The sequence below is a fragment of the Trichosurus vulpecula genome, chromosome 3, assembly GCF_011100635.1.
Source record: "Trichosurus vulpecula isolate mTriVul1 chromosome 3, mTriVul1.pri, whole genome shotgun sequence".
NCBI lineage: Eukaryota > Metazoa > Chordata > Mammalia > Diprotodontia > Phalangeridae > Trichosurus > Trichosurus vulpecula.
Window position 1 is genome coordinate 295,721,458 of NC_050575.1, and position 26,568 is coordinate 295,748,025.

Below are 26,568 nucleotides of genomic sequence, written 5' to 3' on the forward strand. Positions count from 1 at the left end.
AGGACTGACTCTGCCCCTGGAGGAGGGGGGCAGGAAAGCCAAACCCACTGGGCCCTTGACCATGAGAGCTCAGAGACAAACTGTCATCTCCGCCCAAGGTGGGGACCCAGGGGAGCCCAGGGGAGAAGAGGAAGAAGAGCTGCACCCTCTAGGCATGATGGAAGATCCACGTTGGATCCCGGGGCAGGGGATGCCAGTGTTACCTGAGAAGAAGTGGGCCTTGAAGCCCTTCTTGGAGACGGTGTTGTCCGACTTGAACTCCACGCGCATGTTGTTGTACTGGGAGGTTATCACCTCGGGTTTTTCGGCACCGCAGAACTTGCCGTGAAGTTTGGAATCTGCTGTCAGCCCACTCCTCACCTCCACAAAGTCATACTTGCATACCTGCCCCGATGGGTACAGCTCAGGTTGCACTTCCAGGGAAGCCAGCCTTCCCTAACTTATCCAGCTCTCATTGAACTATTCATGCTCTGAACCACAAGGACAGGTTCTTAACTTGAGGTCCACAGACCACACCCCGCCCCCAAGGGGTCCAGGGGCTGATGTCAGGTGCTCCATAAACTCAGATGGGAAAGACAACTGCATCTTTTATTTTCACTAACCTTTAATTGAAATTTAGCATTTTTTTCAAATATTTAAAAATATGATTTTGAGAAATGGGTCCATAGGCTATCTCAAACTGCCACAGGGGTCTCTGACACAAAAAAAGTGAAAAGCCCCTGCCCTAGAGTGCTAAAAGGTCTCTGGACCCCAAACAAGGACTAAAATTACTGTCTTATTTAAAAGGCATTTCATGAGTGCTAATTCTAGTCTTTCCAGACAGAATCATTGGATTTCACAGCTAAGGCTCTTTGCCCTGGCTCTGGAGGTCAAAGGATCTGAGTTCAAATCCCATCTCCAATATTTATTTATGCTACCACTTTACATCCCCATTTTACAGATGAAGAAACTGACAAGGAGGAGGTTTAAGTGACTTGCCCAGTGTCGCATAGCTAGGAATTGTTTGATTTGACCTGCCCACTTTGCCACCTAGCTGCCTTATGCCTGTACACTATATATGAAATCTGTCGATGACAAAAGGGGGTAGTTAGAAGAGTTTTCCAAAAGCCCTAGGCAGAGGGGACGTAACCCACCTTGGCTGTGCCCTGGGGATGGGGTAAAGCCAGATAACACAAAGAGCACTGCAATGAATGTCAATCCTGTAAGACAGGAGTAAGAGACCCACTTCTGGGCTGACTGGTACTATTGGCAGAAGACTCATGAGTCAGTCGACCAGAACTGAATATAAATCAGCAAAATTAAAAAAAAAATCTCACTTGAGATACTGAGCTACATTATCAGAAGTGTTCGGATGCAAACTTTGCAGATGCAGTGGTGTGCTGGTATATGTTTAACAACTGGCTCTCTGAAGGGGGGAAGGACATGTACTTGGTAGACACTTTTAAGTTTGATCTGGACTATTATTATTTTCTCCATCATTTTTAAAAGTCTAGATAGCAAAAACGGTAAGTAAGCTCTAATGTGTAGTGTTCTGGTTTCCAAGGTGTAAATGCTGACAATGAAAATTTAACAATCAGTTCTTGCTAGCTGGTCCAAGTTGGCTCCAGCATAACCCTGCTCAGACCCTCATTAAAATAAAATATCCAGGTTTGTTACTGATATTTTAAAAAGTGAGACAGAAGGACTAACTCACTGACTATAAGGGGGATCCCCGAGGTTCTATGACCTTGTCTTTGGGAGCTGATGCCTAGAGTTCTGATTTATCAGCCACAAACATTTATTAAGCATAGAGTGCTGTGTCTGAGCCTAGGAAAGATAGGAGGGTAGAGAATGCACTCATGGTTTCACCAGTATAGGGAGCTCCCAGGTGAGAACTCCCAGGTGAGTGGGCTGACATCATTTCTACAACTTATGATATTCTTAGAGAGTCAACTAGAGCACAGAGAGGTTGTGACTTGCTAAGGGTCACACAGCCAGTGTCAGAGGTGGCGAGATTTGAACCCAGGACCTCCTGGCTTCCTATCCACTAGGCAATATTCCCTCTCTTAAGCTACATAGATAAATAAGACCTCTTTCCCTCATCCCCTCCAGACCCAAGTGGGAGGTGAAGGGGAGAAGAGTGGGGGTGGGGAGGGAAGATGGGATATAAGAAGTATATGAGAATAGAAGAATGGCCCATGACTTCTTTTTTTTTTTTTTTTGGCAGGGCAATTGGGGTTAAGTGATTTGCCCAAGGTCACACAGCTAGGACATGTGTCAAGTGTCTGAGGCCGGATTTGAACTCAGGTCTTCCTGACTCCAGGGCCGGTGTTCTACTCACCTCGCCACCTAGCTGCCCCTATGACTTCTTTACCTCCCCTGGGCTAAGCACTGGAGCTGGTACTTACATCATTTCCCTCGGTCTCGAAGAAGTCAAACTGTAGGGAGATTCTGTACTGCGTAGGTGCCACAAGCTGCCAGATACAGTTCTTGTTGGGTGGGTACTCCTTGGGCCAGCCTGGGCTGGTGATGGAGCCATTGAGCTTGGTAAGGAAACCACCGCAGGCAGCTGTGGGGTCGGGAATATGGGAAGGTAGGCTTAGAGAGGATATCATATGCCAAGGGCTCCTGGTCTGGGAGTGGGGAAAGAGCATGAGAGAGGGAAGCCCTGGCCTGGGCATGACTGAGAAGCTGGCTGCCCAACAGGTAAAGGTAAAGAGAAATGCCTGATGGCTCCACAAGTGCAGACAGGCAGGACTGGATGAGGATAGGGTAGTGGTGGAGGTAGTGATGGTGGGGTCAGGGGCACGGCAGAAGCCTCCAGAAACTTCAGGAGCTCCTACATAGAGGGATAGACCAAAGCTCCCATGTCTTCAAGAAAAGAACTTACTTATCCAAGGGGTATCAGGAATGACCCCCGATAACAAGTTAATTTATGGGCATCAGAGGGAATAGAGATTGGCGGAGGAGGTGCTGCTCACCTTCGCAGCGGCGTTTGTCTGGAGCCAGCTCATAGCCCGGGTCACAGCTGCATTTGTAACTGCCCAGAGTGTTGAGACAACGCTGCTCACAGCCTCCTCGGTTGGGTCGGGAGCACTCATCCACTTCTGGTTGGGAGAGAAAGGAAAGCCAAGGGTTAAAGCTTGGGAATGAAGCCCCCACCTGTGAGGCTGTGGAGAAGCTTTCTGACCCAGGCCTCTTCTGGACCCTTCCAAATCCAAGATCGTCATTCCCTCACTTCTCTGTGCTTGGAAGGGGAGACAGTCCCCACTGGCTTGTCACTCATGGCCAAGAATTACATCTAATGGGGGAGGGACAGAAATGGAGAGCTAGGGCTCTGCAGCGCCCCCATGGGAAAATAAAGGAATCCCTTAAGGCCAAAGGTCCTTACCCTTTGTGTGCCATGGACTCCTCACAATGATTTTTCTAAATGCATAAAATCAAGTATATAACATTACAAAGAAAACCAAAGGTGGATGCAAAAAAAGATGGAATTTTTTCCCATCCAAGCTCATGAACTCCTGTTACTTAAAGGCACAGAGATGAGGGCAGTGAGTACCAGAGAGTGAAACAGATAAATTATATGTGTACACGTAAGTGCATATACATGTGTTTGTATGCATGCATGAATGTGTACATTGTATATGCCTTGTGTATATATTACAGTGTGTGTGTGTGTGTGTGTGTGTGTGTGTGTGTGTGTGTGTGTGTGTGTCTAATTTAGGGGCACTGAACCATTCAGGAAGCTTTCCCTAACCACTGTAACCATAATGACTTCTTCCTCTGAACTAGAACACTGAGTATACTAGTCAGTTGGCACTGAGCATATCCTGCCCTGAGAGGAGGTGTGGTAGAATGGAAGGGTGCTGGGTTTGGAGTCAGGGGATCCCTGAGCTGAAATCCCACCCAGTCATTTGCTATGTGTCCACAGACAAGTCACCAACCCTCTCTGAGCACCTCAACTGTATAGTGGGGATAAGCATATTTCAGTACCAACCTCATGAGACTGTCATGTGTAATAAACATGTGTAAAGTCCTTGGAAAACATTAAAGTCCTATATACAGGGTGTCCCAAAAGTCTTAGTGAAGTTTAAGCTTTAATAGCTACTCACTTCATCTGGTTTTAAGCTATTAAAGCTTAAGTAAGCTATTTATGATTACATAATGCCTTTGGGACACCTTGTAGAAATGTTAACTATTTTTATTATGTCTTAAACAATTTGAGATTTGTATTATTGGTTAACCTTTCACTGTGTGCAATATGTCTTGTCTCCCCAACCAGAGAGTGAATTTCTTGAGGGTATGAATTGTGTCCTTCATTTCTCAGTGTCAATTTGATTTAGCAAAGATGTATTTAGGACCTACTGTGTGCAAGGCCCTGTGTCAATCAGGTTCTGGAAATACAATGATGAAAAGCAACACAGTTTCTGCCTTCAAGGAGCTTATAGTCTGGGAGGGGGATGACATGTCAAACACCGAGAGCTGGTGAAATGTTAAAACTGGTTAAGTGCCTAAGAGAGATCTAATAGATTATTGGAGAGATTCCTCTCCCCACCCTCAGCCCCAATGCCTATCACAGTGCTGGGTGCATAGTTAATATAGTTAATATTCAATAAATATTTGTTGAATGAATGAATGAACAAAAGACCATATGAAAGAGATAAATACACGGGTATTGCAGAGACTGATGGACAATGAGAGAGTTCAGTGAGGAAGGAGTAATTATAACTCAGATTTCTGCAGCAGCTTAATGTTATCTCATTTGCTGCTTACAACAACTCAGGAAAGTAGTAGGCACTCTAGGAACGGGCACTGCAGGGTCTGGGTAGAAGAAAGGAGGGAGGCACCTTTGAAAAAGTTGACAGCGAAGCCGGCTTTGTTGATGGATCCATCAGAGACAAACTTAAGCCAGAGACGGCTGGATGTACTTTTGATGTCATCTGGCTTCTCATAGCCACAGTATCGTCCAATGAGGGTGCTGGTCTCACTGTGTCCATCCCGTACCTCCAAGTAGTCATAGGCACAGCTGTCATGGCGTTCAATCTGGAGGGGAGATGAAGGGCAGAAGCCAGGTTGGAGGAGGAGTTTCCAGTTGCCATAAGATCCTACCCCTGTTAGGCCCCTGGAGAGGTAGAAGAGGTAAACTTGAAACTATGAAGACGGCAAGAAGGGGGTTGATCAAAAGAACTGGAGGAAGAGTAGTTGGGCATTGATTGCCTGAAGAGAGAGAGAGGAGCCAGTGATACATAGGTTTAGAGGGCCATCATTTCCTCCAATCAGGATGGTCCTATGTTCAGAGACCCAGCACCATACCTCAAAAGACTGGAAAGTAAGCCCCACGTGGAAGCCCTCAGACACCTGGATCCGCCAAATACAGACTTTGCTGGGCCGGTAGTCATCTGGGTAATTGGGTGACTGAATATGGCCATTGTCCTTCTTTACATCACCCCCACAGATAGCTGCAAACAGTATGGGTGGGGGAAGTCAGGATAATAGTGAGAGGACCTTATTCCATCTGGGGGTTGTTTGACCTTCCTCACCTTCCTGGGTTCTCAGAATTCATCATAATTCCCTACTCTACTGGACTCCTCCCTTTTTTGGCTTCCCTCATTCCGCAGTTCCTGACATTTGTAGAGTTCTGACGTCTCCTGGATTCCCTTCTTCATAATCCTATGCTCTTCCTTCTGTTCCACATATATCTCCTTTAGCTTTGCATCCACTCCAACTTTTCCTACACCTCTGTCTAATTCCATTCTCCATCTGCTTTCTCTTGGGTTCTTCCTACTGTGTTGCCCTTTTCCCTAAGGCAAAATGGCTCCTTAATACTCCCTGTTAATAAGGATCAAATTATCAAATTCTCTACTTGGCTTATAAAGCACCAGATAACCCTGCCCCTTCCTACCTTTCCCTTCTTCTCCTACTTTTCTCCCTTCCAGGTACTCTAGGATCCAGCACCACTGGCCTTCCTTTCGTTCCTCTCACATTAAACTCGACCTCCAAATTCTGTGCCTTTGCATGGGCTCTCCCCCATGCCTGGAACGCTCTCCTCCCTCAACTCTTGTCTCCTGTTTTCCTTCACTTTCTTCCAGACACAGCTCAAATCCTACTTTCTGCAGGTTTTTCCCAGTTCCCCCAGCCCTTTACCCAAGCTAGAACCTTCCCTCTGAGATTACTTTCCATTTACACTTTGTATGGACAATTTTTGGCATGTTGTCTCTTTAGCGTGTAAGCTCCTTGACCTTGATTTTGCCCTCCCCCCACTCCCACTCCCCACCATATAATGAGCTGTTGTTGAGTCACTTCAGTCATGCCTGACTCTTTGTGACCCCATTTTGGGGGAGTTTCCTTGGCAAGGATACTGGAGTGGTTTGCCATTTCCTTCTCCAGTTCATTTTACAAATGAGGAAACTGAGGCAAACAGGGTTAAATGATTTGTCCAGGGTCACACAGCTAGTGCCTGAGGCCAGATCTGAACTCAGGTCTTCCTGATTCCAAGCCCAGTGTTCTATCCACTGCACCAACTGGCTGCCCCATATATCCAGCACTCAGCATGCAGTAAGTGCTTGGTAAATGCTTATTGATCAAGGTCAATTTAAGAGGGCATTCTCTGTACACCTGGGCCTTACTGACTCCACAGCACATTCCCCATGAGTACCTTCGTAAACAGCAAAGAAGCCTTTCCCAACCCAATTGCTGCTGCTTCGGAACTCCACCCAGAGGCGGCTATCGGTGGAGACGATGGGTTCAGGGAGCTTATTCCCACAGAACCTTCCTGTAGGCAGTGAAAAAGTAGGCAGAGGCATGAGAATAGCACAAATGAATCCATCTAGAAACCAGGAGCAGCTGAAGCAGCAGTACAGAGGAGGGTACAATGAGGGACTCCTTAATATGACTTTGTAAGGGAACATGTTTACAATATCAGAAAATCCCACCATCCATAACCTGGATACATTTATTTTATGATGTCACATCCCATGTGTCATAGGGAAAGTTTAACATCTCCTGTAGATTGCAACGCAAAGGAGATACAAATTTCTTTCTTTTTTTTTTTAAAGGCAAACAGAAGTTAAGTGACTTGCCCAAGGTCACATAGCTATAGTAAGTATCTGAGTTCACATCTGAACTCAGGTCTTCCTGACTCTAGGGCCAGTATGCTATCCACTGAGCCAACTGAGATACAACTTTCAAGCCTTGCCTAGGGCAGCCAGATACCCCAGGTTCCATCCCTACCTTAGCCCTGACCCTTTCTCTACTTGGTACCCTTTCTTCTCAGGCTCCTTCCCTCACTGACCATGTACAACACATGTCGATCATTCCAAATTTCTTTCCTTTCCACAAACTGCAAAGCTGTGAACCAGACCCTGGACCTAGGGTAATGACGTCAAGGTTCACAGATACAACAACAAACAACCTGCCAGGCTTTTTCCTTCTTATCTTATCTCTACTCCAAAGCTGTCACTACACTGACAGGCAGGCCAGGTAGACATGATTACCCCCGCTTTGCACATGAGGGCACTGATGCCCACAAAGGTTAAGTGATTTCCTTAAGGTGGTAGAGCAGAACCGGATTAGAATATAAGGCTTATGCCTCTGAGTCTATGTTGATGAGATACTGATGATAGTGCTTGGAACTGTGTGTGTAGAAATGCTTAAGGGAAGTTGTAAGGAAAGAAGTGGGTAGTTCTTAGAAAGGAGGGTAGAAGTAATAATAATAACCAGCAGTATATAGCACTTTGGTGTTTTCAAAGTGCTTTAAATAGGTTATCTCATTTGACCATGGTGCCTAGAGCAGGGTAGGACACAGTTACCTCGGAGGGGAGCTTTTCTCCAAAACCCGTCTCTAACCTCTACGTAGTCGTACCAGCACAGCCGGCTGCGGTATAAATCCAGGGAAGTAAAATTCAGAAGGATCTGTCAGGAGAAAAGGGGAAGGTGAAAGGCCACGTTGCTTCTGGTGCCATCCCCTATCACAGGTGGGGAACCTTCAGCCTCAAGGCCACACGTGGCCCTCTAGGTCCTCAAGTGCAGCCCTTTGACTGAATCCAAACTTCACAGAACAAATCACTTTAATAAAGAGATTTGTTCTGTAAAACTTGGACTCAGTCAAAATGCTGCACCCAAGGACCTAGAAGGCTTCATGTGGCCTTGAGACCACAGGTTCCCCACCCCTGCTATACCTTCCGCCAAACAGCTTCCTCACCATAACATGTCCCACCCACCAGCTGAGTAGCCTTGTGGGGCTCGAGAAAGGACCTCCTGCCCTAAAGCTTCCAACATGCCAAATAGATATATTCCAAAGCAGTCGTGCCAAACTCAAATAGAAAACAATACATAAGGATCTCTACAGGCCGCATGTTCAACGTTCAATCATTTCAGTCGTGTCCAACTCTTCATGACCCCTTTGGGGTTTTCTTGGCAGAGATACTAGAGTAGTTTGCCATTTCCTTCTCCAGTTCATTTGACAGATGAGGAAACTGAGGCAAACAGGGTTAAGTGACTTGTCCAGGGTCACACAGGCAGTAAGTGTCTGTGGCCAGATTTGAACTCAGGTCCTCCTGACTCTAAGCCTGGCACTCTATCCACTTCACCACCTAGCTGCCCACATATTAACTTAGAAAACCACAAATTAATATTAGATATGTTGGATTGTATTTTGTTTTGTTAAGTATTTCCCAAGTACATTTGAATCTGTTTCAGGCATCACTTGGCCTGCACTGGGGCAATGCAGACTGCAGGCTGCATGTCTGATGCCTCTATTCAATAGCACCAGAGAGGTGCCCTCTCACTAAGGCTTCTTTTCAATGTTCAGCTGATATAACTACTAACACTTTAGTGTGAATTAGCTGATCAGAAAGTATTCCTTAGTGACAAGAGCAGTCTGGAATAACATGAGAGTACTGGGTGCCTGGGAGAGGAAAAGTCTGAGAAAGAGGGAAGAGTGGGAAGGTGGAATGCTGACCGTCATCCACAATTACTTTCCTGTCCACAAACTCCTTTATTAAACACCTACTCCATGAAGGAGACTATGCTAGACAGTAGAGAGGAGATCAGGGTACATGAGACACTGCCAAAGAGTTGGGGGTAGGTATATAAGAGCAATGCATATGCAAACATAACTAACAAGATGAGGCAGCTGGCGATAAGATTCTGCTTTTCAGTGAGTGCATCACAGAATACTAGTCACTAGCACAGTTAGCACCTAATAAATGCTTGTTGACTGAGGGATTGACTGAATCTATGTCAGGCGAGCAGGCGGGGACCTAGGCCTGAGTAAGCATAAAAACCACGCTTCTAGGGGCAGTGGGAACAATTTCCTTGGCAGCTTCTAGGTGAGTGTTTCCAGAGGGAAAGTATAAGACAGATTAATTTGCCTTGTGATTCAGGAAGTATGAGCAGTAAGGGTCTTGAACCAGGGAACCACAGGGTTGTTGCTATGTATGTCTTCTTTCCTGAGATGGTAGCCCAATTATGAGTCTTTAAATGTAAACTAATCCTTCGGCTAGTGATGAGGTGAAAGAATTTGAGAAATGACTCTCTAATCCATCTTATTAGAAGGAATGGAGGGTTCCCAGATAAGAAGAAAGAAATAATTCTGGAAGGTTAGTTAATAACCAACAAGCAAAACATACTAGTGGGGAATCAAAGGTAGTGATGCAGAAGACAAAGAGAAGGAGGCAGTAAGTGTACCCTGCTCAAGACTGCCCACAGAACCCAGATCTTCTGAAGAAGCATCCAATACTCACTGGAACACAAAGGCACCAGCAAATGAGAAGAATCTGTTCCCCTCTCTGAGAAGAAAGAGATGCATTATGGTGGTCTGGGACTCCCTACTTAGATCTAGCATGCTTAGTCTATTTAGATATCTAAGATGAAAGTAACAGGCTGGTAAATATCTTTAAACCTAAATAAATATACTTTAAACTTACCACTTAAAAACTCAAAACACTGGAATGTTTCACTAATACCTCTGGAGCCGAGGTATTTGGTTTTCTGGATGATGAGTTAAGATGATAGAAATGATACAGGGATAACAGGAAGGGGATGGTGTGCATCTCATAAAGACCAGAAATTTACTGACCTAATCAGTAGGGCTTTCAATTGAAAACTGAGCAAGAGGGGAAAAAAAAGGCCCAGATAAAATTATAATGACAAATGGTATGGAGAACAATAGGTGTGATACAGAAGACTCCTAACAGAGGAAATGGCCAGCACTCTCTGCAGGAGATGGAATGAAAACTATAAGGAAGACAGTTAACTTCAGAATAATACTTCACAGATTTAACTGTCTCTGTCATAGTTAATGAACAGCGTATGGGCAATAACCAAACTGAATTTTAAATTGTAATATGAACAGGTTGTTGCAATTTCATAGTTATCACGGAGATGGTATAAGGGGCCTCTGGGCTGGAATAAGGCAATGGTGAGACTGACATATTTGTTTGAACAGAAGAAGTGGGTAGTATATATACCAAAAAGGTACGGAAATCCATGAGGCTCAGTGGGGAAACACGATAGAGGGCATACAGGTAAGGATCACAGAAGGGAAAAAGAAGGTTTATATTGTTTGTAGAATGAGCTGCCGAACCATTAGCCTATCACGGTTTACAAAACTGATACAAAGAAAAAAAAAAACAACATGGTAGCAATAAACAGCTTCACATATAATGACTTGATCTCTAGTTGAAGGATTAGCTTATCTTTGAAGCTCTCATAATTGGGCTATCATCTCAGGAAAGAAGACATACATGGAAAAAACCGTATGGATCACTGGGTCAACTCCCTTATTGATCACACTTCCAGCATTGCAAGGCAAATTAACCTATCTTACACTTTTGCTCCGGAAATACTCACAGAGAAGCTGCCAAAGATACTATCTGCTACATTCGTACCTTACTGATAATTTCCCCAATTAGAAGGTAGAGGGAGCAATAAAAAAAAGCAGCTACCCTAGACTTAATTTTGACCAATGAGGAAAACCAGTTGGTGACATGCCAATGACTTTGTGAAGAAGTACCACAAACAGCAAGACGTGGGTCCTTGATTTTAGGAAAGTAGGGTTGTTGTTGGTTTGGGTTTTTTTTTTTAAGCCTGAGAACAGATCCAGAGGTTCTAAAAGAAAAGATGTCTGAAGAGTAATGAAAAGTTTACCAACAAATGAGTCAGGCAGCTGAAGGAACCAACATCGCTGCAAGCAAACTCTTGGATGAATTTACATTTTTAATGCACGTGTATAAAAGATGAAGGAGGCACATGCAACCAAGGATGAATGCAAAATAGTGACAATGACCGATAGCAATGTACCAATCACAAGCGTGGTGCTTTGTATTTATCAAAGTCCTTTTCTCACAACCGCCTTCTGAGGTAGGTTAACACTACTACCTTGAATTGTGATAATCATGTAAAGAATGCTAAAGCCCAGAATGAACTTTATTTTAAAAATTGGTAAGGAAAACAAACCAAAAAAAATATTCTAAATGTAAAAATATGTTTAGAATCCAAAAAAGAACAAAAAAAAAAAAAAGGAATGGATCTGGGCCTGGGGAAAACAATGGAAAGTTAACAGATGATACTGATCGAGTTGTATTTTCTGTCCATTTTCTTTACCGAAGAGAATGACTTCTCCAAGCATACCCTCGAACGTGATTAAGAGGCAACCGAGGCCTGAGATAAGGTGGAGCTGGTAAGAACACGTCTCATCACTTTCAACAAGCTCCAGGCTTCAGGGCTAAAGAAATAAGATCCCAGAGTATTGAAAAGACTTGCAGATGTGAGAACACAGAACTACTGCTAGTGATGTCTGAGAAATCATGGTGGATGGGAAAGGGGCCAGAAAATCAGATGGGTAAATGCTGTTCTAATTTTCAAAATGTGGAAAAAGGTAAATCCTTTCAACTAAAAGCCAATGAGTTTGACACTGATCTCCAGCAAAATTCTAGGACGATTACTAAACAGATGTTTTATATGCACTTAGAAGAGGAAGCAACGATCATTAGTAGCCGGCGTGAGTTCACCAAGAATAAGTCATGTCAAACTAATACCATTTTCTTTTTGATTCATTTCCTAGACTTGTACACCAGGAGATACCATGTATATAAAGCATATCTGGATTTTATCAAGGCAGTTGAAAAAATCCCTTATGTTATAGAAGCAATGAAAGGTAGTGGCAAGTTCACTAGATGTGGAAGACTAGAGTTCAAGCCCTGGCTTTGCCAATACATATCTTGTGTTACCAAGGCTGAGTCACTCTCTGCTTGGGCCTCAGTTTCCTCATGTCTGGCTTGCTGATACTCTTTGTGCTACCTCTCTCCCAGGATTGTTTTATGTCCCTTGAGAGTAGGGACAACGTATCACTTATATTTGTATCTCTTTCAGGGCCAAATACAGTGTTTCAAAGATGGTAGGTACTTCATTTTGACTCAGATCTCTGGCGTGCAGATACTCTCTGTGCTACCTCTCTCCCAGGATTATTTTACGTCCCTTGAGAGTAGGGACAACATATCACTTATATTTGTGTCTCTTTCAGAGCCAAATACAGTGTTTTGAAGATGGGAGGTACTTCATTTTGACTCAGATCAATCACCAGGCTATTGCTTAATAAATGTAAACTTCTAGAAGGCAATGACCCTTTTTATGTTTTTGTCTTTGTATAGTCGGTGGCTAGTGCTGTGCCTTACACCAAACATACACTAGGGGTTGAAGCACATTCGTTGAATTGAGCTGCAATGTGCCTGCTGTGTACAAGGCGCTGTTCTAGATCCTGGAGATACCAAAAACACAATAACAAAAAATAATCTGTTGCCCTCAGGGGCAACATAGATAGAGAGCAGAAAATGAGTCGGGAAGACTGGGGTTCAGATCCTGCTTCAGATGCTAGCTGTTCAATTCTAGGCAAGTCACTTAAAATCTATCTACCTTAGTTTCCTCATCTGTAAAACGGGGATAATAATAGTGCCAACTTCCTAGGATTGTTGTGAGGCTCAAATGAGATAACAATTGTAAAGCATTTTGCAAACCTTAAAGCACTATATAAATGGTAGCAGTTGCTGCTGCTGCTACTACTACTACTACTACTACTACTATTACTACTACTACTACTATTACTACTACTACTACTATTACTAGTACTAGTACTACTACTATTACTACTACTACTACTAGTACTACTACTAGTACTACTACTACTATTACTACTACTACTACTATTACTAGTACTACTACTACTACTATTACTACTACTATTACTACTACTACTATTACTACTACTACTACTATTACTAGTACTACTAGTACTACTACTAGTACTACTACTATTACTACTACTACTATTACTAGTACTACTACTACTACTATTACTACCACTACTACTATTACTAGTACTACTACTACTATTACTACTACTATTACTAGTACTACTACTACTATTACTACTACTACTACTATTACTACTACTACTACTACTACTATTACTACTACTACTACTATTACTAGTACTACTACTACTATTACTAGTACTACTAGTACTACTACTACTACTATTACTAGTACTACTACTATTACTACTACTACTATTACTAGTACTACTACTACTACTATTACTACTACTACTACTACTATTACTAGTACTACTACTACTACTATTACTACTACTACTGCTACTACTGGAATTCACTTAATAAAAGTTTGTTGAATGAAAGAATGAATAAATGGCAAAGAACAATATAAATGTAAGTTAGCGTTATTATATTTTATGGGCAAGATGAGTTGGGAGATAGAACACATAGGTACATTGTCTGAACAACCAAAGGACAATGATCTAAGTTGATGGCGACCTGAAGGGAAACCTCCAGCTATGTGCCATGAAAGCTTTCTGTCCTTGGATCTGTCCTTGACCAACATTTTGGCCAAGGATGAGGGCTAAGGCATATTCAGTTCACATCAGCAATCATTTACAGAGCCATTAAGCAATCATTTACAGAACTATAACAAGGAATCCTGGCACCTCTGAAAATTCAAAGAATCTGTCCTGTGCCCCAAAGAGAGTTATGACAAAAGTCAGAAGGGCTTCTGGAGAGACAGTCTGACCTTAAGTACCCGTCCTTCCCCCTCTCTTCCCACCCAATATGGCCTACAACCTCATGACCTCACTCTCTTGATCCCTCTGCCCCAGGCATCGACACCACCGCCTCAACCTTTGACTATTTCTGTCCCAGGTGCAAGAGAGCCTGGTGACATCAGTGCTGAGCCTTGAAGGAAGCTAAGGATTCTAAGAGGTGTGACCAAGAAGGAAATGTATTTCAGCAATGACAGACAGCTTTGCCAAAAGACATGGAGATGGGAGATGGACTACTGAGTTCAGGGAATAGCAAGCTTGGATGGAATGTAGAGTTCATGGAATAATGTAGAATAAGTATGGAAAGGGAGACTGGAGCCAGATGGTGAAGGGCTTTAAATGCCAAGCAAATGATTTTGTATTTTATCTTAGGGGCCAGTAAGGGAGCCAGTAAGGAATCTTGATCAGAGAAATGACACGGTAAGAACTACGCTTTAGATATGTTATTTTTGTAGCTCTGTAGAGGATGGATCATAAAGGGATGAGAATGGAAGTAAGGGCACCAGTTAGGAGGATATTTCAGTAGTCTAGGTTGGAGAAAAGGGATTGAGGATAAGGGTGGTAGTCATGTGAGTGGAGAGAAGAGGAAAGAGGCAAGAGATATTGTGAAGGTAGAATCTAGGACTTGGCAACTGATTGAATATGAGGGAGGGGTAAGGAAAAGAGTGGAGCTGAGGTTGAAAATCTCAGTGACTTGGGAGGACAGTGGTGCCTTCAATGGAAATAGACAAGTTCAAAGATGCGGTAGATTTTGGGAAAAAAGATTACGAATTCCATTTTGTACATGTTTAGTTTGAGGTATCTGTACAAAGCTAGGGAGAACTGGTGACATAGGACTAGAACAAATTATAGTATATGAATAATGGAACATCATTGTTCTATAAGAAACTATAAACCTAAAGAATTTAGAGAAATTTGGGAAGACCTGTATGAACTGAAGTGGAGTGAAATGAGTAGAACCAAAAGAACAAGTTATACAATGAGCACAGAAACATAAAACAACAACGACGTAGTATTAAAAGGTATCAGAGCTGTGTGTGATCAATGCTATGACCGATATTGACTTCAGAGGATGGACAGTGCAATCCCTCCTCCTCTTGATAGAGGGGTGATGGATACAAGATATTCAGTGAAGAATAAGTTGTCATACATATCCAATTTTGATACAAGGGAAAGTTCTACTATGCATGTGTGTATAAGCATGTGTGCCTTTAGGTCATTTGGAAGGGACAATGATTTTTAAAACCACATTGGTAAAACATTTTGTTAAGTGCAGAATGTCAAGAAAAAGAAGGCTAGAAAGTCAAAAGGCCTGGAAATCATGTCATGTGAGGAAGAATTAAAGGAATTTGGGCCTTAGCTTGCTAGCACATGATAGCTGATTTCAAATATCTTCAGGGATGTTCTAGCAAAGAGAACATGAACATGTTCTGTGCTGCTTCAGGAGGCGGAAGGCAGACCAGTAGATTAGTTGGACATTATAGGAGAGATATAGATCCTGTTTGAATAGAAAGAAGAACTTTCTAACAAATTAAGAGAATTCAACAATGAAGTAGGCTGCCACAAAGTAGTAACAGTGTTTAAAAAGAGGCTGGATGACACTATCAGGGATACTGTAATTAGGATTCTTGCATGGAGATGGAGGATGGATTAGAAGACCTCTGAGGTCCCTTTCCATGCTAAGATCCTAGGATTCTATGAGACTGGTACCACTGAGAACACTAGGGGCTATAGAATGGTCCAGCACAATTTCAGAGAAGAGGCAGGATTCTAATGAGGCTCTGGAGGATGAAGACAAGCTGCACAAGTTTGGCCAAGGCTGGCCTTAATCATGACCACTCCAACTTCCAAAGAAACAGCTAATAGAGGCATGGGACTGAAGAAGGAGCTGACTCACAAGAAGGAAGGAGAAATCAAAAGCTGAAATGCCTCTCTGGGGAAGAATTGACTTGGCAGATGAAAGGGAGGAAAAAGGGAAGAGAGAAAGGTAAGGTCAGGATATAATACCTACATATATTTATACATCTATAATACCTACATATATAATACCTACATATATTTACAAGTGCCTACTCCACACAAAGAGAAAAGCAGGAGCGAGGGAAACAAGAAAGCATTGCTTTACTTTTTTAGTTGTGCTAAAATCTACGAATCTTCCTCAAATGTCTTATGCAGAGATCCAACACACCTTGATTTTTTTTTTCCTTTGCTTCGGTTTGTTCATTTTATCATAAGCATGGTCTGGCTCTTCATGACCCCATTGACCATATTGTCCATGGGGTTTTCTTGGTAAAGACACTGGAGTGGTTTGCCATTTCCTTTTCCAGTGGATTAAGGCAAGCAGAGGTTAAGTGGCTTATCCAGGGTCGTACAGCTAGTGTCTGAGGTTGGACTTGAACTCGAATCTTCCTGACTCCAGGCCCAGTGCTCTATCTACTGAGCCACCTAATTGCTTACTACCTGACTGTTAATAATATAGCCACTATACTGGCCATTAGAAGGTTCTTTGTTTGTATGTGTGTTTTTAATTTGAATAATGTACCCCTATGTTTTACAGGATTTAACTGATGACCACTTGGAGAGTTCTGGCAAACCCTGAATAGCTGGAATACAGTCCTTTGGGAAATAACATTCCACTTTTTCCCAAGCAGGGTTAGAAAGATAAGTGGGCGGAAAGGAGGTATAGGTCACTTTGAGTAAATATTTGTAGTCTCTCCTACCCCTGGCCTCTACCTCAATCAGAAACAAGGAAAAAACATACTCTACAGAGAAAAAGTACATATTCTTCTTTAAGGGAAATGTCACAAACAGAGTTATAGAAGGTATTTTTCACATCCGGGGCAAGCAGCAGAAAATATGCCTTCAAATCAACGTTTAAGATAAATTTAGCTGGGGGTGGGATGGTTTAGGAATGCTCAGACCCAAAAATTCTGCTTAGCTGAAAACTCTTTACTTGGAGAATAAATAGTATCTGCAACAAAGAAGTAGGTGCTGCCATCTAGCTGCTTCCTATTTACTATGTAGGAGCTAAGCTCAGTTTTTCTCTGCTGTTGAAGGGATGTTAGTGCTGTCATCACCTTCTCAATTTTGGCACCAAAAAGCCCTGATAATCCCAACCTCCTTTTGAATATGATCAAAATCCTGTTTTCTGTAACCATATTTTTTTCAAGTTAAGAAATAAGGATACATAGTTTGACAGAAGAATATTTTTTCCTGTCATATAGTTTGCGAGACAGAATTTTTGAAATCTGTGGTTTTGGCACTCATGACTCTCTATGCCACCAGGTGTATTGGAACTGTTTCTTAAATGGATAGTGACAAAGTGATATCTAGGTGACAATGAACAGCATAACCACTAGCGGATCAACTGAGCCCCACTAGCTGAACAGGATAGTACTAGTTTGATCAAATGGAAACTTCCATGTCAGACTGAGACAAATTTAATAAAAGATGAATAAGAAAGAAGATAAGGAGCTGAAAGGAGTTTTAGAAAAGTAAGGTTTGATAGATCTTTGGTGATTACTGAAGGGGAATAGAAAGGAATATACATAGTTATCATTGTCCAAAAATTACCCATATTCTAGGATAGGAGTTCTTAATCTATTTTGTGTCATGGATCTCTCTGGAAGTCTGATTAAGCCTATGGCCCCATTCTCAGAATAATTTAAATTTACAAAATAAATACAGAATGACAAAGGAAACCAATTATATTGAAACACAATTATAAAAATATATTTTTCCAGTTCAGAGACTCCATGTTAGAAATTGCTCTTCTAGGTCATATAAACTTCATAAACAAATGCAGAAAAATAAAAATATTAAACAAATCCTTTACTGTATACAACGAAATAAACATTATAATCAGTAAAGGATCCCTGAAGAAAGGATTAAAACCTAGATGGAGACTAAATAATTTAATCCTGAAGATTGATGGGTCAAAGAACAGCTTGTAGAAACAATACAAAATTTCACCAATGAAAATTACAGCAATGATACAACATATGAAAACTTTTGGGATACAGCCAAAGCAATCCTTAGGGGAAAATTTATATCCCTAAATACTTTCACTAACAAAAGAGAGAAAGAACAGATCGATGAATTGAATACACAACTAAGAAAGCAACAAATTTAAAAAAAACTCAGCTAAGCGCAAAACATAGAAATTACGAAAATAAAAAAGATGAATAAAATTTTAAACAAGAAATTATCGAAATGATAAAATAAGAGCTCTTTTTAAAAAACAAATAAGATATGTAAATCATTAGTTAATCTGATAAAAATAGAGGAAAATTAAAATGCTAATATAAATAATGAAAAAGGAGAATTAACCAAAAATAAAAAATAACTAGAAGAAAATATTAGAAACATTTTACCCAATTCAATGACAGAAAATAATATCACATGAAATGGATAAATATTTACAAATATATAAAATACTTAGATTATCAGAATGAGAAATAGAGAATTTAAACAATCCAGTCTCAGAAAAAGGAATCCAATCAGCTATAAGTGAACCACCAAAGGGGGAAAAACATCAAGACCAGATGGATTTACAAGTAAATTCTATCAAGTAGCCAAGAAACAATTAACTTCAATTTTACATAAATTGCTTGCAAAAATAAAGATGGCATGCTATCAAACTCCTTCTATGAGACAAATACGGTCCTGATACCTACCTAAATCATGGAATGAGAAGCTAGAGAATGAAAACTACAGATCAATATCTAGAAAGAATATTGATGCAAAATTATTGAATAAAATATAACTATTCACAAAAAGGCTAAAGCAACATATTTAAAAGATTGTGTACTACAAGCAATTTATATTTGTACCAGGAATGCATAGATAGATCAATATTTAGAAAACTATAAATATAATAGACCATATTAATAAAAAACAAAAATCACATGCTTATACTAATAGATACAGAAAAGGATTTTGAAAAAATATAACACCCTTTTATTTTAAAATATCACAAACCCAACCTTTCTTTACTATGGTAAACAGTATCCATATAAAACCAAGAATAAGCATCATCTATAATGGAGAAACAAATAGTAGAAGCCATTTGAATACAATCAAGAGTTAGCTAAACATGTTCATTGTCATTAATATTATTTGATAATAGTTATAGAAAGACAATCTATAGTCATGTAAGTACAAGCAAAAAAGAAAGTTGATCAGCGAAATAGATTAAGTACACGGTCCAGAAACAATTGACCATAGTAGCAGAGTGATCAATAAACCCAAGGATACAAACTACTGGAGTAAGGACTCACCACTATTCAATAAAAACTACTGGGAAAATTGAAAAGCATTCTAGGAAAAATTAGATTTAGTTCAACATTTTAAACCATATACAATAATAAGCTCCAAATGGATACACAAAAGGTTTAACTATAATAATATAATAAAAATGTTAGAACAAAGAATGGGGGAGAGTTCTTGACCAAACAAGGGAGAGAGAAGCTCACAAAAGATAAAATGAATTATTTTGATCACATAAAATTGAAAAGGTTTTGTCCAAACAAAAGCAAAGTAGAAAGGAAATAATTAATGAGGAGAAGATTTTAGAGTAAATTTATCTGATAAAGGTCTAATATCCAAAAACAGTACTACAAACGTCATTCCCCAAGAGATACATGGTCAAGGGATACGAACGGGCACTTCTCAAGGGAAGAAATCCAAGCTTTCTATAATCATATGAAAAAAAATGTTCCAAATCACTAAGAATAAGAAAAATGCAAATTAAAGCAACTCTGTGGTTCTGCCCATAAAATTGACAAAGATGACAAATTAAGTGGTGATTTCTGGAGGGGCTAGGGAAGGACAAGTATGCTTAATGCACCAATAGAGCTGTTGTGAATTGGTCCAAATACATTGGAAAGCAACTTGGAACTCTACTCAAAAAAAAAATCACTTAACTGTGTAGATTCTTCAATCCAATGATACTCAGTTAGACATGTACCCCAAAGTGATCAAAGACAGAGGGAAAGGACCTATACGTCTACAAAAAATTTTATTAGCAGCACTTTTTGCTGTGACAAAGAACTAGAAACAAAATGGGAACCTAGTCATTGGAGAATCACTGAACAAATTATGATATATAAATCTAATGGAATATTACCGAGCCATAAGAAATGACATAAGGGAATGGTTCAGAGAAACTGGCAAAGACTTGTATGAACTGATGTGGAGTGAAGTCAGCAGAACCAAGAGAACAATTTATATTCATTGACTCCAAGACTGTAAAAGAAAACAACTGTGAAAGACTTAAGAACTCTAATCACTGTGATGATCAATCACGATTCCAGAAGACTGATGAATCATGTTTCCCACCTCTTGCTAGACAGATGATGCACTATATGTGCAAAGTGAGACATTTTCAGATACAACCACTACAACATAAATTTGTTTTGCTTTTTTGTTACAATGTTTTATCTGGGAGGAGAGAAGTTGGGAGAAGGGAAATGGAGATTAATGATAATCATGCAAAAAAAGGAATGAGAGGAAAAAAAAGTGTCAATGAAATATTTAAAAATACTCAGAGGTGACTAGAGGGGAATTCAGAGGGAGACAGAGCAGAGCAGGGCAATGTTGGTAGTACCACATTAAATTTAATGTATATTAAAAGGAACAGGCTGCATGTCTCATGTACAATTCCCATTATCTGACCTTCTTTGTATATGAAAATGTTTATGTTTACTGGTGGTTTCTATTTTGTAATTTTAAAAAAAATGATTAAAAAAAAACCTCCCAGGTCTTTCTCAGTGTGTCTGGGAAGAACCAGACTTTTCTCAGCCAGGGACAGTACAGCTAGAGTGACTCACATCAGAGGAAGGCAACAGCGTCAAAGCAACCTCCCCTGATCTCAAGAAAGATTGTGAAATGTGGTGACACGTAGAACAGCAAAAATCAAGACTACCAGAAGTGGGTTCCAGCCTTGGACCTGTTGGGGCAATGGAGGGGGGAAGGGAGGTGGGCCATTGGCTCATGAAGAGTTGCAAGGATTCTTATTCTTATTACCTGGTAACTTCAACAATGAATGAGTGCCTGTAAGTATGGTCATCAGTGTCCCTGGGAGATACATCTCCCAGGTTTTTTTGTTAGGTTTTGAGCCCAGAAAGAATAGCAAACCCACAGAAAGTAATTCAAGCCCTTTGTGTCTCAGATGTCTATGGTGCAAAGATTATGACAAAATCTAAGGATCACAGGTCTAGTCTAGTCCTGGAAGGGACCAAAGGTTACCTAGCCCAACTCTCTCATTTCATATCTGAGGAAACTGAGACAAAGAAAAATTCAATGACTTGCCTAAAATTATAGATTATCACAGCCAGAAGGTACCTTAGCAGTCACTTAACCTAATTCCCTCAATTTACACATGAAAAATGTAAAGTTCAGAGAGAGGCGAATTGCAAAGGGTCACCTGGCTAGGACTGGATGTTAGGTCTTGTCACATCCAATACAGAGCTGCTTGTGTGCATATCTGGCCTCCCCAACTAGATTGTAGGTTCACTATATCCCTGATATTGCCTGCCACAGTGTGAATGAATGAAAATCTGTAGAGAGGTTCATTTGCTTAACCTCAGCACCACATTCCCCTTCAGGGTAAAGTAATACCTTTAGGGATATGGGAAAGGAGAGTGCTGGGTAGGCAGGGGAACCCATATAAGTCAGAGGCTTGGTGGTACCTTTTCTCCAGGTGTGACTGAGATGCGCCAAACACAGTGCATGTGGGCAGAATAGCCATTGGGGTATTCAGGAGAGGAGAAGTTTCCAGTACTGTCCTGAAGAGTCTCTCCACAGGCTGTTGGGTAAATAACAAATGCCAGTACCACTCATTAGCTGTAGTGACCCAGTCCTCCCAACATGCATCCCACCCTTCTTCAAACCCTGGCTTTATCTCTGGAATAAGGGATGGGGCAAGGACAGGAACAGGAGGCAAGAAAGAATCTCTAGGGAACAGCTATATCCCTTTAAATTCCTCTCCCTATACACAGGCATACACTCCCCTACTCACACACATACACACACATACACCATTCCACCTCTCACTGCCTCTTGCTGCCAGGACAACCAGCCGTACCATGGGCGTTATCATGGCAACTAGGGGTTCCTGCATTTGAGGTCAAACTCTGGTCTAAATCTCTTCCCCTGCAGTGGGCCCCAATTCTTAGCCTAGCTGGGGTTGGGTTGGGGTGGGGGACAGAGAACAGGGGACAAGGTAGTCTTCTGTCTCCTTCCTATAGATCCTCCTTACAAAGAACATCTGATACCTAGAGCATACTCAACACCAGCATTTGGCTGTGGCCTGCTATCCCGCAGTTACTTCCCATAAACCCTTCTACCCTCAGATTTCCATCTTTTGATCCCTTCACAAGTGCTTATCTCTAGATCCAACCTTATTTCTTGCTCCTCTAGGCCACTTCCTTCAGGCCTTCTTCTCACTCCCTTGGGCCTGTCTTTCAAAGTACTGCTTTATTTTGCATTCCCCCAACACTTCTCCTTTTTCTCTACTCCCTGCCCAGACCTTGAAAGGGACAGTTTTGTCCCCCCATGCCTGATCCTTCCTGCCTTGTACAATTTGAAGACTCTTTGGCGCCAAATAGCCTCCTTATTCCCCCAAGATTTGCATGGTAGCACCCTACCTTATCATCTTTCACAACTCTGCTCACTGCACTCTGATTAGTGCAAGAAAAAACATAATCCCAGAGGATCAAAGATGGAGCATGCTACTCAGCTCTTAACAGAGAGGGGATGGACCCAAAATGAAGAATGAGATATACACTTTTGGACATGGCCAATGGGGGAATTTGCTTTGTTTGACTATGTATATTTGTTAAAAATATTTTATTTTTATCTTTTGATGTAATTATTCAGTTGGGGGAGGGGGAGAGAAAATAAATACTTGTTCATTTAAATATACTTAAATTATTTAAAGAAACTACTCTGTCCTTTGTGCCATGCCTTTGACTCTCAATTGACACTACTCAAGCACACCCCTAGATAGATGCCCCTAACTCCTCTCCAAAGACTAGCTCTGATCCCTAATTATAAGTTTTCCCTCTCACCTGGGCACTTGTAGAGCTTGCGGGCCTGGGCAATGTCTCCCTTACTGAGCCGAGTCCTCTGGCCAATAGGAGGCTTTACCCCATTTACATCATACTTGGGAACAATGGTGTCCAGAAAGATACCCCTGGGTAGGGAAACCAAAATCAGAATGGTAATGTTGGGAGGAAGAAAGGGAAGTACCTTTAGCAGGGACCCACTCAGGGGTAGGCACGCAGTACACCAAGTGAGTGGAGCTCCACAGAGGCTCAGTGACTACTCCACAGGTCACAACCCTGCCTGGGTTCAGACATTCTGCAGCAGGGTCAGGACAGGGTGGAGACAAAGTACCCTGTCATTACTATGCCATAGACAGCAACCCCACCCCATGGCAGCTGGACCCACCACGAGGCTGGAGAAGCCACAAGGGAACTCAACATTTAGAGAAGGAGGCAAAAATAAGGGATGGGATGAGGGCATCTAGGGTCCTACTGGTATCTCCCCTACTTATTCTACATTCCTATTCTCAGGTAGGTCTTGAGCCTCCAAACTTTATCTTATCTCTATCTTCTCCCCACCTCTTCTCACCCCACTGCTCAAGTTGTTTCATGCCTGCTCTGCTTCCCCAGTTCCTAGCAATTTACCTTGCTGGAACAAGCTGCTCTGGACAGTTTAAGGTTTGCTAGCCAACTTAGTCCTTGGGGATAACTCTAGAGATCTTGGGAGCCTGATGGCCCCAGTTATTTCCTTCCCTTCTCAGTGGGGAATGCTGAAATACTGGAGGTTTCCATGAGGTGAATGAGAGATGGGGCAGGATTCTACCTCCCTAGAGTCACTGACTCACATCCAGCTGGATGGAGCATAGCATGAAGGTAGGGTGGGGTGGGATATGGGTTTGTGGGGGTGGGGGATGTAATGACCTCATCACTTTTCTTTGGTCTCTGATGTGGCTTCAAGGGTCTGGGAACAGCCTTGGATTGAGAAAGAGCCAGAAGGCAGGAAGAGGGAGAGAGTAGAACTGAAAGAGAAAGAGAAAGATTGAGATTTGGCTGGGGGTGGGGTGAGGGCAAGGGGTAGAAGGACAAATTCAAGGGCAGAGAAAAAGACAAGGAGAGAAAACAGAAAGAGCAGGCTGAGTTAGGAGCTGCAAGAGTCCAAGTCCTCTTTCCCATGAGAAAGGAACTGAGATACTGACTTGAAGGGGTCTGGTGATGTCCAAACCACCTCCCCAAGCTTTTCTAGAAGGCATGCTTCTCCTGGCTTTGGGGCTGCACATGCCCAGAGGACACCTTTGGTCCTAGCTATGGAGACATAGCATGGGGCAAGTCGCTAGAGCCCAGGCCTTGGAGTCCAGAAGACTTGGTTTCAAATTCCACCTCAGACCCTAACTAATTGTACAATGTGGGGCAAGTCCTTAACATCTCAAAATCTCAGTGCCCTCATCTATAAAACGAAGGGGCTACAGGAGATGGTCACTTAGCTTGATGTGGCTAAGCTCACTTATGTAGGATCCTAGTCCACTACCATCTTCCTGTCCCGTCAGGGCCCCTGTCCATTCTGAAGAAACACAGCATGCTACTGGGTGAGGAGCAAGGTGAGAATGAGAACAGGCGGTGGAGGCTCAGGCTCTAGTTCTTACCTGGAGAAAGTGTTTCGAGCATAGTGCATGATACTGTCAAAGTCGTAAGTCTCCCCCAGAGATTCCACTTCCTCAAGCTCCATCTTCAGGAAGTTATACTCCTGTCCTGTGGAGATGGGGAAAAGGATGCGGGGGGCAGGAGGAGGGGGAAAGGAGAGGGAACCGCCCAGCTCTGGGATACCGAGACAGTGTCAGGACACCTCTCTCGGGGCTAGCACACCAGGAAGGGGAGGATTCTTGGTAAGAATAAGGCACTGACGCAGCTGGGGTCCCCAGGAGTGGGCAGCCAGGAGGAGGACAGAGGTTCCTGCTAACAGGCTAGTTCTGCCCGATGTCTCAGAGGAAGCTCCAAGAGTGGACGGGGAGAGAGCAAGGAGGGAAAGGGCAAGGAGGGGGTGGACAGGAATGGGGCCCTGCTGGTGAAAAGGAAACATTGAGATGGAGAAAAACAGGGAGAGACTGAGACAGAGAGGGAGAGTGAGAAGGAGAGATGGAGATCATAGAGGGCAGGGGAAGAAGAAGGGTGCCGAGATGAGAGACAGCAGAGAAGTGAATGGTTGGGAAAATAGCCCTCCTTGCCCCTGTCACCCCTTTTCACCCCAGAGACTAGTTGGGTTCTGGGATGACCTGAGGGTCCTGTTTGGTCCAGGATAGAGGATCGATTGTTATTCCTAAAGTGGTTCCATGATTGGCCTATTCTACTCAAGGTCCTTTGGAGTAAGGATGACCAAAGGCTCCTTGGTTCCCTACAGCCTAGAGTGGAACCCGTGGGACTGCCCAGAAACAGATCTGAACTAGGCTGAAGTTAGGGGAGTCTACTGACCACTCTATCTTTTCTCTACAATTCTGGGTGATAGCAAAGTGCCAGGCATCAGACTAGAATGCTAGAGTCAAAGGCACAGGACCAGGGAGGCTACATGGAGAAAGGCAGATGGGATTACCTGGCTGGATATTCTCCCTCACGATGGCAACGTGGTTGTCACGGTCAGGTCGCGTGTGCTCATGCCAAAAGCCGATGACGTGGCCCAGTTCATGGACAACGATGCCAAACTTGTCACAGTTCTTCCCAATGGAGATGGCCTGGGGTCCCCCGCCCCGGCGACCCACATAAGAGCAGCACCTGGGGGGCAGGGCCAGCTCAGGGGGGCAGGGCCCGAGCTGGGGGAGTGCAGCTGACTCAGGGGGAGGAACCTGCCTAGACTCCTAGTCTAGGCTAAGGGGAAGGACAAGAGCTGGGCAAAGGAGTAGGGAACAAAGGGAGGAAAGGTCTTAGAGACCTGGACCCAAGACTAAGAGCCTGGACAAACCCAAGTAGGTCTGTCTGAGGGGTCTGGCCAGAGAGATGGACATGTTAGGGTGAGGAGATGCACACCCTTGGGCAGCATCCCCATCAATAGGCAGTGCCCAGTGAGATGCCCATGTGAGGAGGGCCATGCCCAGGACAGTGCTTCTATTAGAGGTGGCGTCCTAAGGAAGGTTATGTCATAGGGTTTCCCACTCACCCGCAAGGTCGGTAGGTGAATACGATATAGCTATCCTCATCTGTGCGCTCCAGAAAGGTAACACACGTGTGCTTCTCCCAGTGTCTCATGGCCTGCCGGAAGACGGCGCGTTGGCTACCTACATAAGAAAAGTGGTTGATGGGACGAAGCAGGAGTCAGAAAACAGCTATGAGCCCAGAGAGACCAGCTTCTCTCCTAATCAGCCAAAAGCACTTTGTCCATTTGATCTCCTTCCTTCACTGCTATGCAGTATTAGTGGAAGGGGTTTGGAGGCTGGGAGGCAGGGGAAG

General features: G+C 42.7%; 1 protein-coding gene across 1 annotated transcript in view; it reads right to left on the reverse strand.

Annotated features, from left to right (window-relative positions):
• Positions 1-26,568, reverse strand: part of BMP1 (bone morphogenetic protein 1) — a 55,172-nt gene that overhangs the window by 13,404 nt on the left and 15,200 nt on the right. The window contains 12 exon segments of the mRNA XM_036751465.1: positions 204-384; positions 2,388-2,548; positions 2,961-3,086; positions 4,827-5,022; positions 5,293-5,438; positions 6,635-6,751; positions 7,788-7,890; positions 21,781-21,896; positions 23,161-23,285; positions 24,777-24,882; positions 25,718-25,896; positions 26,279-26,396. Of these exon segments, the coding sequence (XP_036607360.1) occupies positions 204-384; positions 2,388-2,548; positions 2,961-3,086; positions 4,827-5,022; positions 5,293-5,438; positions 6,635-6,751; positions 7,788-7,890; positions 21,781-21,896; positions 23,161-23,285; positions 24,777-24,882; positions 25,718-25,896; positions 26,279-26,396 (1,674 nt within the window).